Here is a 15,199-nt window from a genome sequence, read left to right as displayed (position 1 = left end):
ATTCTGGGTTCAATTGTCATAAATCGAGGACTACTTGTACAGGTCTATTCAAAGTTGTTGTCAAATCCCTTCTGGCATTGGTACCGCCCTTTTCCTGTCAAATAACAGATTGACAGAGTTAGACGGGACCTTAGGTCATCTAGTCCAACCCCCGCCCACCCAAGCAGGAGACCCTACACCATTTCTGAGAGATGGCAGTCCAGTCTCTTCTTGAAAGCCTCCAGTGATGAAGCTCCAGGCAAGCTGATCCATTGGTTGATTACTCCCTGCTTCCTCACTTTTAAAAAAATTAGGTTCAGCAGAATTGGGTATATCTGTTTTATAATCTTTATATGATACGTTTTAACCATATGTTGCAAATCAGAATATTTAGCTGCAAATAAAAATCCATTAAAACTAAAATTTCAATGCCTGCAGTAAGTTTTAGGCTGACAATGTTTTCTAGTAGCACAATGAGTTGTGGGTGGCATTATAAGCCAGAACTATTGAAGTGGCCTTAAAATTGGCTTTCAGAGATTATAGCAGTAACATAATAGTCTCATGTTTTGAAGTGTATATGGAATTGCAAACAAAATGCATGAACACTTTGATCCATGGATCAATAGTGGGCTTACAGCAGAAATTGTTTCTGATACTGTACATACTTTAAAATACATCATGAAACAGATACAAGTAGTCCTCATGACCACAGTTGAACCCAAAATTTCTGTTAAGTGAGACATTTGTTAGTTTTGTCCCATTTTATGACCTTTCTTGCCAGTTGTTAAATGAATCACTGCAGTTGATAAACAGCAATCTGGTTGTTAAGTGAATCAGTCATGCCCCTGTCGGAATCTGATTCCAAGGGGGAGGCCAAGCAGCTGACAGGGAGTAGGAGTGTGGCTCCATTGGCTGTGGAAGAAACTGGGGAAGGGCACAGTCTGCCTGGGCAGAGCAAGGGAGAAGTAGAGCAAGGAAGAGGGAATTCGGAGGAAGACCCAGGCTTCATCCTAGAGCATTAAGGAAGGAACGGAGAAGAGAGCAACGTGAGTTGTGTGGCTTACGGGGGACGAAAGGGCCCTGATTCCCTTCATTAGCTGCAGCTGGGAACAGTGTTTAAAAAGGAAGGTTGCACACAGTCAACTGTTGAGAGCAAATCGTGAATTATCTGATATTGCCGAGGCTTATCTGGGATCCTGGCATCTTCCCAACTGTGTGTGTTTTGTTGGGCTTTCAAGTCTGCAATTCCTTCTCCTGCCCTGTCAAGTTAATTGCTGCAGCATGATTTGTGTGGATTTTTATTTACAGTTTGTATGTACTTTGTTTTCGGACTGAATTTCCTCCTCTTAAAGATTGTTCCTAGGAGAGTTTTTCTCCAGCCGAAGGTAACCTGGACATTGGGGGCAAAGTTGGAGGTATTAAAGGGACTCTTCTTGCTTAGGTGACTGTGTTGCCTTTGTGCCACACCCTGGGTCATCACAGAATCTGACTTCCCCATTGACCTTGCTGGTCAGAAAGTCGCAAAAGATGATCACATGACCCTGGGACACAGAAAGTCATAAATATGAACCAGTTGCCAAGCATCTGAGTTTTGATCACCTGATCCATGGGGAGGCTGCAAAGGTCGTAACTGTGAAAAATGGTCATAAGTCACATTTTCCAGTGTTGTTACAACTATGAACAGTCAATAAATGAACTGTTGTAAGTTGAGGACTACCTGTACTACTTTTGAAAATGCACATGCAGGTAGTCCTCAACTTACAACCACAATTGAGCCCAAAATTTATGTTGCTTAGTGAGAAATTTGTTAAGTGAATTTTGCTCCATTTTACAACTTGTTCTTGCCACATGTTAAATAAATCACTGCATTTGTTAAATTAGTAACACGGTTGTTAAATGAATCTGGTTTCCCTATTGACTTGGCTTGTCAGAAGGTTGCAAAAGGTGTTCACATGACACCAGGACACTGCAACTGTCATAAATGGGAGTCAGTTGCCAAGCATCCAAATATAAATCACATGACCATAGGGATGCTGCAACAATCATGTTGTAATGATGAGGCAGTTGAGTTGTTTGATCATGAACAACTGAATCATGATGAACTTTATTGGAGTATAGTCTTGCATTTATATACATTTTTAGTTATCCTCCATCATTGGTTAACTTTGGTTACTGCTTAACTTTCGTTACTGTTTAGTACAGTAATCCATACAATTAATTATCTCTAGTTAAAGTCTAACATATGTTTACTTCCCCTCTCTAATCCTCCTTTATCCATAGATTAGTGACTTCATTTGCCTGAGTTGTATTTGCTTGGAAACATTCTTTATCTGAGGTTTGCCATCCGAGATTGGAACATTCCTGCAGTTACAACTCCACACAGTCATAAGTCACTTTTCAGTGTCATTGTAACTTTGAATTATTACTAAGTGAACTGTTGTAGTTGAGAACTATCTGCCTAGGATTCATCTGCATTCTTCAACTCACTTATTAAGAGTGCTTTGCTGAAATTACCATGTTTTGGGAGAGACTATTAATGAATGTGCAGACAATTGATCTGCCATTGTGTGCTGGCTTTATGGCATGATTCGTCCTCTTTCTCTCCAGTGAAGGATGAGAAATGGGAGGACAAAGGCAATGGAAGGTCAGACAAAGCACCTGGATCTACTGACTTCTTCTTTTGCCAAGAATGGTTTGAAACCAGCACAGAAATGTCGAGGCATCTGCAAGCAACGAAGTGGGACAAAGATAGCTGGGTATAAAATATCCACACCCAGCAATGAAGAATGCATTCAGGCCACAATCTATTTTGGGGTGACTGGCCATTCTGGCTGAAACATGTGGCTCTACTTTGGGATTCTCCTTTTTCTCTCCACTTGATGCATTTGTAATCACTGGCCTGAAGAAGAGTTCTGAGGAAAATGAAAACTTCACTCTCCTGTAATATTTCGATTTATCATAATGAAGTCTTTGTCTTACTTGGACTTTCCCCCACCTCCAGTTTTACTAATAACTCTGGGGAATTCAGAGCACAGCCTTGAGAAATAAATTGGGCCACTCCTTTAAATCAGTTTACAACAAGTGGAAAACCCCATGCTATCAATTCACCACTCAAAAATGCACGTTGTGTACACCACTAATTGACTACATACTGCTTGGCAGCTCCTAATGAATTTGACCATGTTAAGAATTATGTATTTTTTAAACCTACCACTGAAAACCAAGACAAATTCCTTGTGTGTCCAGTCACACTTGGCCAATAAAGAATTCTATTCTAAAAAAAACAGCTCTTTACCACGACTGTACAGTAGTGAGATCCGTGAAATAAGGTCGTTTCTTACAGGATAAACGATCAGCTAATTAAAACCCAGGTGGCTTAACTTTCCTACAATAAAGTCCTGCTGAATCGATCTTTTTTTTTTTTTTGCTTTCTCTGGAAGAAATCCCATTGCATTGAGACTACTTCAAATGCCAAGGAAAAAGTTTGGCAATGGTTACTCAGCCTTTCCATCTACGCAATCCAAAAGATTAAAGATACTACCGACTAATTGCTCGTTTTCATTTAGAATCCCGTAACGTATCTCCCAAAAGTTAGCCTCTGCTCCGCAGCCCGCTCCCATTAGAAATTCGCAGGAAAGGGAACTCGCGAGGCGCCCATAGGCTGAACCGCGCCGATCAAGAATTATGCGCCTGCGTGATCTGAAGAAGGTGGAGCCAAGGAACCTCTCGTCGACGCATGCGCTTTGGCAGGCATCGCCCCACGCAGGTAACAGATATCCTTTACCCACCCCCCTCAAAATCCGGCCTTCCTTGTGCTCCGGGTCGGTGCTCCAGCCACCCTTGCTGAGGAGAGCCAGGGGGGAGGGAAAATCCGGGGGTAGCTTAGAGGCGGCGATGGGATTGAGAAGGATCAGGGCGCAAAGTGTAATGAGGGTGGAGGAAGAGGGGGGGAGCGTTGGGGTGCACCTCGGCATTATTTCAGCAAAATGTGGCTGCTTGTGCCGTGTTCGCGAGGAAGGCAGTCTGTTTTTCTTTCTCAATTTCTGTATACTTAATTGTTAAGAAACTTTCCTGGGACGGAAACAGGAAAACCTGATTGTCTTATACGTGGAATGTTTGGTGCCATTGATGACACCAGCTTTAATCTGTGCTCCAAACACTGTCATATGTTTCTTCCCAGCTGTCTTGAACCCATAAGCTCTAGCCAGGTTGACCACTGATCAGGAATTATGGGAGTTGAAGTCCAAGCATGTGCATGGATGTCAGGATACTTAATAAACCTTAATATACTCTTTGGGGGCTTTCAGTTTTCTGCCCCTTTTGCTGTATAGGTAAGGATGTATTTATTGTAGGACCCCTGGGTAAGGGGCAGTCAGTTAATCATATTCCTAATTATTTCAGAGTAACAGCAGCAAAATAATTCTTCCTCCTCTGAATTTTTCTTGAAATGAAAGTTTACTGGATATAACTGAGAATTTAAAATGACTCTGCTAAGTTCTGATATGGTAATAAAATAAATGCTTGGACCTGAACTCTCCTCATTCTAAGCCCATGCCTTTCCTACAGTGCTACAATTGATAGGGTGCAAGATTCTCATCAAAATAAACTATACATAAGTATAAAAACTGCCCATCTTGTTATAAAAGATGAAATATGTTCTGGAGGAATGTCCAAATACTTTAATGCTCACATGGTCCTTCTATATGCAGAACTCTGAATAATTTTCCTTCTTTCTATTCCTACATCTTTAAACATAATGCAGAATTTTTTCTCTCCTAATATAATTTGGAATGGAGTGTATATACCATACAAGTCACTTAATGAAGAATCAAAGGCTTTTTACTTGTTCTTCAATGACAAGGAAAAAGTGTGTGCCACAAGAAGAAACCAGATATTCTTATTAAAATATAGAATTTACTGTTTGTGATTCCTAATCACCCATTCCCCCATTATTTATTTTTTAAGAGGGTGTGGACTAGGCCATATTTCAACCTAGCAAATCCAGACCGATTGGCTGATTTATGGGGTTCATACAAATCCATGAAATATGGTTGACTAAAACATGGTTCAACTAAGGAGAAGTATGTTACATAAACATAATTAATATCCCCTTTTGAAAGTTGCAAATATGAGGGTAAGATCAGCCAGTGTTCATAATAAATAGAGATTTAAATGCAGTTATATTGTATTTGAAAAATAACATTACTGAATCTCCTTACATTTATTGCAAACTTGCCTGAAATTTGGTTTTCTATTTTGATGGGGGTCTTGTTCATATACCATGTTTTAAACTATGCCTGTATTTTTAGCTTATTATTATTTTTAAATGTGGCTAAGCAAACCAGGACTTAGTGTGACATAAAGTCCTACATTTTAATATAATGGAAATTGGTCAATAGAATATTCTAAAGACGCAAAGCAATTTTGCTGCAGGATTGGTAATGTAAAATGCGAAAATTTTCTATAAGCCATTCTGAAGAATTGAGGAACAGCAACTATTTTTTAATACTTGTAAGTATCATAAATAAGATTTGTTTGCATGTATGTGACTGATATGCTAGATGTGAGTCACTGTTGGCTTGTTATCAATGTCTACCATTCTTCAAACATAGTTTTGCTTAATCATGCTAGCTTTTTCCATTAACTCTTCACTAATGTTCTATATACACATACACTGACACACTTCTGTTTTTCTATTTTGAAGAAGTAATAAGGACAGGCTGTTGGAATTCCAGATGGAGAAATCTGAGAATTTGAGCTACTGAAGCTTTAGAATGGTGGATGGTTAAGTTTTAAATGTTGATAATTTAAGAGTTGAGTTTTTCAAATCAAACCTTAAGGCAAATTGAATTACAAGAAAACAACAGCTTTATATGTGAGTGTTCCTTTAATTTCCTGTTTATGTAACAGATGCTTCATAGAGAGTCATGGTATCATAAACTTTTATCGTAACCTAAGATAATCAAAGAATCAAATACTTATTTTACTGAAGATAGCTGGTTACAGTTGGAACTTATATTGTTGAAAAGTACACCAGACAGGATTTTTTTAGAGTGGGGTGGTAGAGAGTTTTTTTTTTAATTTAATACAGTAATAACTTGCCACAGAAGAAAATAATTGGTACTCTTATTTCTGTAGATACACTCATTGTTGTAGATTTTGCTCTTTCTCCTTTTTATTACTGGGGAGTGGCTTTATGATTTATTTTGAGATACTTATTTTTAAATACTTTTTTGAGATATTGTTCATATTAATTATTTTTTAGTTTCTTCCAGTTAATTATAAAGGTAGTCCTCGAGTCCTTGACTTAATGACCAGTTGCTTAGTGACTGTTTAAAGTTATCATAGACCCTCCCCCCAAAAAAACCCGCTAGTTATGGCCAAGTTTTGACATTATAGCTGCTGCAGTGTCCGTACGATTGCATGAACAAAATTCAAATGCTTACAACCAACTGAAGATATGCTGCAGCGCATTCCCTGACTATCTCCCCCTCCCCCTCCTGCTCTGCTGGGTCTCTGGAGATTGTATTGAGAAAGATATCCCTTCACCTCCCTGGAGGCCATATAACTCCATCTCGGAAGTGGCCATTTTGGAGCAGCTGCAATTTATTTCGGTTCTTTGCAACTTGGTGCCTCCTTCTGGGGCAGAATTGTTGGGCCTCCACAGCGTAGGAAGGCTGCACCGGGCAGCAGGCGCTTCTTGAAGGAGATCTAGAATAAAAGGCAACTGACCAATCAGGAATGGGTGCATGTGAGGAGGAAGGTGTGGGACCCAGTGGGATGGGAAAGCAGACCCAAGGCCTGTAGAGCAGGGGTCCCCAACCACCGGGTCCACGGACCGGTACCGGTCCGTGGAACAAGTCTTACCGGGCGCTGGCTTGGTGCCGCCATCTTGTTTTGATGAAAAAGCTTCCGGTGAGCTTTTCCGGGTAGAAAGCTCACCGGAAGCACTTTTTCATCAAAACAAGATGGCGGCGCCCAGCTGATGTCGGTACCAGGCCGCGCCATAAAAAGGTTGGGGATACCGGGCCGCGGCGCAAAAAAAGGTTGGGGATCACTGCTGTAGAGGCCTTGAGGGGCAGGGAGTGGAGTATGGAGAGGGATGGAGAGAGGGAGACCTTGGGAGATCTGGCATAGGCTATGTGTGAGCCAGTCAATGCTGCAGTGTGGGGCTGGGCACACATTAAGACTCCCAGTGCTTAAGCGCAGTAGTAGGGGAAGGGACAGGAAAGATAGGAATAAGATTGCCAGTCCAGTTGTGCCAACCTAATTCTAACAAAAATCCAGTGTCTATCCAGTGTCTTCCTTTTCACTCAATATGGCAGCATTGGCATTTCCATTAATACCTGATGGAATTATGTTGCTTTTGCTTCAGTAGTTTTAATGGGGAAAAATGTGACTGTTAAAATAGTTAGGTTGTAGCTTAAAGTCACATCTGAAAATTTTCTTGCATTAACCCTAACAAAAGCAGTTTTCTCATTCTGGTGTCCACGATCCCAAACCAGGGCAAGTCTTGCTATTTCTTGTGGATATTTCAGTCCCAAAACATTTGGAACGCATCAGTTTTGGGAAACTGAATGGAGAGAAAACTTGGGAAGGTTCACAAGGGGGCATGACAACCAGAGGTGGTGTTCAGCAGGTTCTGACCAGTTCTGGAGAACTGGTAGCGGAAATTTTGAGTAGTTCGGAGAACTGGCAAATACCACCTCTGACTGGAGATTTTACAGTATCCTTCCCCTGCCAAGCCCACCAAGCCACGTCCACAGAACCAGTAGCAAAAAAAATTGAACCCCACCTCTGATGACAACACTCACTCGAAGAAGATGGCAGCACCACACCAGAAGCATATTACTGTATTTTATTATCGATGATATAAATAATCCAGTCAGGCGTGGGTGTATCCTATTTTGTGCTACTGCTGCTATTCAAAAGACTTGATTCTGATAGTGAAGGGAGAACAGAGCCTGTCTAGATTTCACCTTATGCCCAATTTCAAGATCTTTGAAGAGCCGTGGTGGCGCAGGGTTTAGAATGCAGTATTGCAGGCTAATTCTGCTGACTGCCAACTGCCAGCAGTTTGGCAGTTCAGTTCTCACCAGCTCATGGTTGACTTAGCCTTCCATCCTTCCAAGATCAGTAAAATATTGCCCTCACATTGTTGGTGATTCTGATTCTGATTCTGTAAACCACTTAGAAAAGCACTGTGAAGCAGTATATAAGTCTAAGTGCTGTTGCTATTTTACCCCACTAAAACCTTTTTCTTTTTTACTTTTCTGATTTAAGATATTGTATTTCTCATAAAACAGTGGAATGACTTAATAACTTTTGGCGATACAGATTTAAATGATTTTGCATTTACCAGAGGCCATGTCTAATAACTAGAAAGTAATGACAGTATATGAACCGACGGACCTGCCTGAAGTCATCCAATATATATCACAACAATATGCTCTTTATTGCATCTCCTGTTTTTGAGTTTTGCAGAAAATAAATCGCTGGGCGATGGTCTGAAATGGATGTTAGCTACTGAGAATTCTACCAGATAGGGTTATTGTGCCATTTATTCTTTTTAAAAAGTAACTGTTGCATCTTTAATTGCAGAATTAATTGTTAAAGTTTATAGGCACTGTAATATACTTTGCAATTAGGCTGTTCAATATATATTGTATCTGGAGATAACTGCTTGCCCTTCTGTTTTAATACTACATTAACACAGGTGATTGAATGGGAGGTATGATAGAAAATCCAGGGAAGCAGGATCACTTTTAGCATTGGGTGAATTGGAGCATGCTGAGCCACTTGCTTTAATATTTTTTTATGCAGTAAAGTACATTTCATCTTTTCACTGGAAACACTGAGTAGTTCCCAAATAAGCTTTACATGTTAACTATAGTATATTACAATATGCAAACCTGGACAGAATTGGCTTTGTGCATGTGTAGAATCTTTACATTGTCCAAGACATACCTACAGGTGAAACTCGAAAAATTAGAATATTGTGCAAAAGTTCATTTATTTCAGTAATGCAACTTAAAAGGTGAACTTAATATATGAGATAGACTCATTACATGCAAAGCAAGATAGTTCAAGCCGTGATGTGTCATAATTGTGATGATTATGGCTTACAGCTCATGAAAACCCCAAATCCACAATCTGAAAATTAGAATATTGTGAAAAGGTGCAATATTCTAGGCTCAAAGTGTCCCACTCTAATTAGCTAATTAAGCCATAACACCTGCAAAGGGTTCCTGAGCCTTTAAATGGTCTCTCAGTCTGGTTCAGTAGGAATCACAATCATGGGAAAGACTGCTGACCTGACAATTGTGCAGAAAACCATCATTGACACCCTCCATAAGGAGGGAAAGCCTCAAAAGGTAATTGCAAAAGAAGTTGGATGTTCCCAAAGTGCTGTATCAAAGCACATTAATAGAAAGTTATGTGGAAGGGAAAAGTGTGGAAGAAAAAGGTGCACAAGCAGCAGGGATGACCGCAGCCTGGAGAGGATTGTCAGGAAAAGGCCATTCAAAAGTGTTGGAGACTTTCACAAGGAGTGGACCGAGGCTGGAGTCAGTGCATCAAGAGCCACCACACACAGACGGATCCTGGACATGGGCTTCAAATGTTGTATTCCTCCTGTCAAGCCACTCCCGAACAACAAACAATGTCAGAAGTGTCTTACCTGGGCTAAAGAAAAAAAGAACTGGTCTGTTGCTCAGTCGTCCAAAGTCCTCTTTTCTGATGAGAGCAACTTTTGCATCTCATTTGGAAACCAAGGACCCAGAGTCTAGAGGAAGAATGGAGAGGCACACACTGCAAGATGCTTAAAGTCCAGTGTGAAGTTTCCACAGTCTGTTGATTTGGGGAGCCATGTCATCTGCTGGTGTTGGTCCACTGTACTTCATTAAGTCCAGGGTCAATGCAGCCGTCTGCCAGGAGATTTTGGAGCACTTCATGCTTCCTTCCGCAGATGAGCTTTATGGGGATGCTGACTTCATTTTCCAGCAGGACTTGGCACCTGCCCACACTGCCAAACGCACCAAAACCTGGTTCAGTGACCGTGGGATTACTGTGCTTGATTGGCCAGCAAACTCGCCTGACCTGAACCCCATAGAGAATCTATGGGGCATTGCCAAGAGAAAGATGAGAGACATGAGACCGAACAATGCAGAAGAGCTGAAGGCCGCTATTGAAGCATCCTGGTCTTCCATAACACCTCAGCAGTGCCACAGGCTGATAGCTTCCATGCCACGCTGCATTGAGGCAGTAATTGCTGCAAAAGGGGCCCAAACCAAGTACTGAGTACATATGCATGCTTATACTTTTCAGAGGTCCGATATTGTTCTATGTACAATCCTTGTTTTATTGACTGCATGTAATATTCTAATTTTCTGAGATTGTGGATTTGGGGTTTTCATGAGCTGTAAGCCATCATCATCATCACAATTATGACAAATCACGGCTTAAACTATCTTGCTTTGCATGTAATGAGTCTAACTCATATATTAGTTTCACCTTTTAAGTTGCATTACTGAAATAAATGAACTTTTGCACGATATTCTAATTTTTCGAGTTTCACCTGTATGTGCTGGCTTAAGTGCAATAATTTACATGTACTAGAGTTGAAATGAAGATACAATACAAAGTTTTATTTATAGAGAACAACTTTTCAAATGCATGTGCATTACTAAGAACTCTATAGAATATTTACAACCATAAAATAATGCTAAAACAATATATGAAATATTTTTATGGTAAAAAACATTTATTAGGTAAATAAAATGTTTAAAAATTATTCATTGATTAGTACAAGATAGTAAAAGAAGGACTATCTGAATTTCATTGGAAGGACAATTCTACAGTTTGGTTATGACCAGTTAGAATAGACTTTCTACTTATTCTACCTTATTAGGTCACTGCCACAGAAAAATAAAAGAAAAAACCTATTAAATCTTAGAAATTGGAGAGCTGATATGGAAAAAAGAGTACTATGATCTACCCAAATGTGGATTAAATTAATTTTCCTTTTAGGTTGGACATATATCTACCCTGGAATCTACGGTTTGAGTAGTTATGGATTTGTTTCAGTTTATCCATAGAACCATTTCCAGAGCTGCATGGGTTACTAGCTAGTTTCTGTGGAATTAAATATGTTTTATGTCACCTTTGAAGTCCTACAGGACTTGGTACCTTTGGGACTGCCATCTTCTAGTTATATATGCCCATCTACATAAGCTTAGGAAAGGTGGGCTCCCTAAGGCCCCTTTTTCAAAGAATGTTATCACCTGAGACACAGGTGGCAGGCCTTCGATCACTCTCTCTCTTTTTGAAACAGCAGGTCCCCTGCCATCCAAATGACCTCTATCTGCTGTGATTTGGGAAAGGCATTAAGCTTGGCTTTTTCTTAGGGACAGATGTGGCTGCTCTGAGGCTCTTCCCTTTTCCAATGAGGTGTCTGTTTAATAGCATTTTATTGCTCCTTGGTGTGTCACAAAGTTATAATTGCAATTGTTACTCTGTAGTTCTAACCTTCTTTAAGCATGGTGGCTCCTTACCGATGGTATTGATTTGAGCAGCATATAAACCCAGTTAAATAAAGCAAGATAAAATATCTGTTTTTTTGCTTAGCATGATGAGTAATTAACTCACTAGGACTTAGCCTTATTTACAGACTACTATAATGTACATTTCACAATTTCATTTGTGAAATATAAAATAAAATGTATACTTAAATGAGCTATAGTTGTTCTCTAAGCTGTATGGGTGAGTAGTTGAGCCTTCATTCAACTTTCTTTTAAGTCATCCACATGCTTCACACAAACTTGTTTGCTGGGGGAAAAGATGTACACACTTCCTCTTGATTCTTTATTACAAGCGAAATAACTCCTACACTGTATAACAAGTGTCAACATTAAGTATTCTATGTCTACCTTTTTGGGTTTGTAAAACATAATGTATTTTAGTAAGCTTTTGTGCACCTCGCACTCCAGGTAGGAAACATACACCTGAAGTAGGCTAAGAATGAGATCTATCATGCTTCCTTTTTTCCTTCTGTTTAATATTGTCCAATTCTTGGAGATTGCCTGGCCAAGTCTCTGCCAGTTTCTTGGAAAGGTTTTTCAGAAATGGTTTGTGGTTTGCCTCCTTCCTCAGAAAAAGTGACTAGCTCAAGGCCATCCAGCTGGCTTTGCGTTTAAGTTGAAACTAGAACTCATGACTTCCCAGTTTCTAGCCTGATGCATTAACCACTGCACCAAATTGATTGTCATGATAGTTGTTGTTACTCTATTATATAGTAACTATAGTATGGAAGGAGAATATTTGTAACTCAGGGTTGAAATGAAGGACCTTGGAGCTTTTTGAGTTTGGTTGTTTTCTGGCAGACTTTCATTACCCAAACTAACATCATTCGTCCTAGTGATACTAGCTAGCTTCAGTAACTATCATTAGCTAACACTAGCACTACCACTGCTGATCTTACTTCGTTTGGGTAATGAAACATCTGCAAGAAAACAACCAAGCTCAGAGAGTACCAAAGACCCCTCACAGTATGGGTTGCTTCTGAGAAGTTGAAAAAAAAAAGAAAAGAGAAATTAGAAAGATGTAAATGTTGTGGAAATTTTCTTAGGATCGATTTCTCTGATGTCTACCATTTCTTTCAATCCACAGGTTGTAAGCCATGGCACAATCTGAGAAAAAAGGTGGATTACTTAGAAAATCTTCATCTAGTAAGAAACCCCTGAAAGAGAAGGTTGTGTTAATGTATGATGAGATCTTCACAGTAAGCATTGGATTTATTTTTCTTTCATCATAACAGAGTTTTATAGTATTATAACATCTTGTAGTATGAATGATAAGGAAGACTAATGTTCCTTAATTAAACATCTTGGCGTGTTTTTACTTTCATGGGCAGACCGTTAACAATATAATGTAAAACTAAACTTGTTATCTTCAGGTTATAGCTGTCGCTATAATAGTGATCTCATTTCCTTTCAGACAGAAGATCCCAGTAAATACAACCCTCGGTTTTGGGAGGAGCTCTTCCTCATGAAGGTAATATAGTAAAGGTTGAAATGGTTTATTTATTCTTACAAATATCAATTTCTACTTTTTCTTGCCCTCAGTAATTCCACCATCAACTTAAGCTCTACCTCTTGCCTGTCAGGTGAATTTGGAATACCTGGAAGGAAAACTGGAATCTCTGGATGGTGAAGAGCTAATGAAGATAAAAGATAACATTAATTGCTTGTTCCAGCGTTGCATCTGGGCGTTAGGAGAAGAGCATCCAATCAGAGTGGTCAACGCATTGCAGGTGCTATGAATTTTCTTGGCTTTCATTAAGTCAAATTTATGAACTGACAATAATCATTTATGTTAGTGCTAATGAAGGAATTAGTCTGCATTATTGAGATCATTACAATATCAGTTGGTTCAGTATGCAGAATCCCTGTTAATTACTTATCTTAGGCAATGATAACATATTTTCCTTTTTTATTGTTAGATGATTCAGGAGACCTTGACACGTTATAAACTTTGATAGAATATCAGAAAGAAACTATAGGTGAAGCCAGTGAAATTCTGCTGATGTCAGTTTCCCTTCGTGAGATATTTCCTGTCTGCTTTTGAAAGTCTGTTTTTTTTTTTATTTGCTTGTTGGTGGAAAAGAGAAAGTACCAATGAATGTTTCCGATTGAATTTATGGCATTGAAATTCACTCTGAGCTATCTAGGGTATCATATTTTTAAAAACCCAAATACAATAAATTTAAATTTCTGCATTGATGATGGCAGTTTTCACTGCCCAGAAGATTTGTCTCACAATTCCTGCATGCAGGAGTTTGTGTTTTCTGCTGCAGACACTCTGTGCACTGATCCGTGGGGTTCATCAGAAGAATAAATCCACATCTGGCTTTGACATCATCAATATGCTAATGGGCTTTGACAAAGCTGAATTGTGCATGAAGGTGAGAGCTTGCTATATTGAAATAACATATTTTCTTTTCATTCTGATAACACGTATGGTACACTGACTTGTGAATTAGGAAGGCATGGATTTTGGGGAGGGAGAACCCCATTCATCTTGAAAAGCCCATTCTGGCCTGAGGCTGTTCTTCCTCCACTGTTCAGTGCTACATTTCTCCTACTGCAGAAGCAGGAGTGGGATGGAAGGAGGCATTGTTTCCGGTATGCTCCTGCACAGAAAGAAAAGAGTCCCTTTTCCTATCACCCAGAGCTCAGAAGGTTTTTTTTCTATCTCCCAGTCCTCAGAGACTAAAGTTTATCAGCCCCAAGGGAGAGAAAAACAGTCCCACTTGGAGAAGAAATTTGGCTTTATTTGATTTGCAGGCTAGATTTTCCTCATCCTTAATTTAAATTGTGGTGTGTGGTGTTCAAAAATAGACATGTATTCCGTAGCTTGTGCATAGAATAACATATGTCTTTCTTTTCCTAGCTTCCTGATAGCTCCTAGTCTAGATCCTGACAAAATGTATTTGGACTGTTTGTCAAGAAAATAACAGAAAATTACACCATGATAATAAGTAGCTTCTTTAATGTTATATTAGGACCACAGAATAGCGTATAGTTAGGTTCTTTAAACACTAAATCAGGGGTGTCCAACCTTGGCAACTTTAAGACTTGTGGACTTCAACTCCCAGAATTCCTCAGCCAGCTTTGCTGGCTGAGGAATTCTGGGAGTTGAAGTCCACAAGTCTTAAAGTTGCCAAGGTTGGACACCCCTGCACTAAATAATGAAATAAGAAGTACATTAGTTAATCAGCTTGACTTAGAAATTTACCACCTCTTGCATAAAATACTGTACATAAAATCCCACAAAAAGGGATTCAGTACATCATAGAAGCACAGCAGTAATGGAGGTTAAAAAAAAAACTTGAGCTTGCAACAAATTATAATAACTATTTTATTTTCTAGAATCTGATGGAGAGTTTGGATGCATTACTTTGTGCAGAAGGCTCTGAAAGTCTCAAAAGTTTGTGCCTGAAACTTTTGCTTTGTTTGGTAACTGTAAGTAATATATAACGATGGGTTAATTATGCAAAAGTATTTATTATGAAAATATGGAAAATGTATCTTTAAATTATTATAAGCCATTGAGATACTGTGGTAATCAGTATAAATGTTTTACCAATAAATAAAATAATATATTTAACTTGCATCTGCCCAATTCTTAGTGACTTGGGGCACATATATTACAGCCTTCTAAA

The 15,199-nt window shown here is 39.3% G+C and overlaps 1 protein-coding gene across 3 annotated transcripts in view; it reads left to right on the top strand.

Moving 5' to 3' along the window:
- The first annotated feature begins 3,545 nt into the window (after positions 1 to 3,545).
- Positions 3,546 to 15,199, top strand: part of ARMH3 (armadillo like helical domain containing 3) — a 131,964-nt gene continuing 120,310 nt past the window's right edge. The window contains exons 1-6 of one of the 3 annotated variants that reach the window (XM_087964674.1): positions 3,546 to 3,745; positions 12,646 to 12,757; positions 12,973 to 13,029; positions 13,142 to 13,288; positions 13,832 to 13,939; positions 14,907 to 14,999. In XM_087964674.1, coding sequence (XP_087820800.1) covers positions 12,656 to 12,757; positions 12,973 to 13,029; positions 13,142 to 13,288; positions 13,832 to 13,939; positions 14,907 to 14,999 — 507 coding nt within the window. In that variant the 5' untranslated portion in view covers positions 3,546 to 3,745; positions 12,646 to 12,655. Of the gene's footprint in view, positions 3,746 to 5,417; positions 5,491 to 5,642; positions 5,855 to 12,645; positions 12,758 to 12,972; positions 13,030 to 13,141; positions 13,289 to 13,831; positions 13,940 to 14,906; positions 15,000 to 15,199 lie in introns of those variants that run through there. The other 2 variants (XM_087964675.1, XM_087964676.1) reach the window with 2 other exon arrangements.

Source organism: Notechis scutatus, chromosome 4, assembly GCF_049901735.1.
Source record: "Notechis scutatus isolate UNSWTSFEM ecotype Mainland chromosome 4, rNotScu1.2, whole genome shotgun sequence".
In the NCBI taxonomy this organism is placed as follows: Eukaryota; Metazoa; Chordata; class Lepidosauria; order Squamata; family Elapidae; genus Notechis; species Notechis scutatus.
Note: the sequence above shows the minus strand (reverse complement) of the source record. Positions and strands in the feature narration are given on the sequence as shown.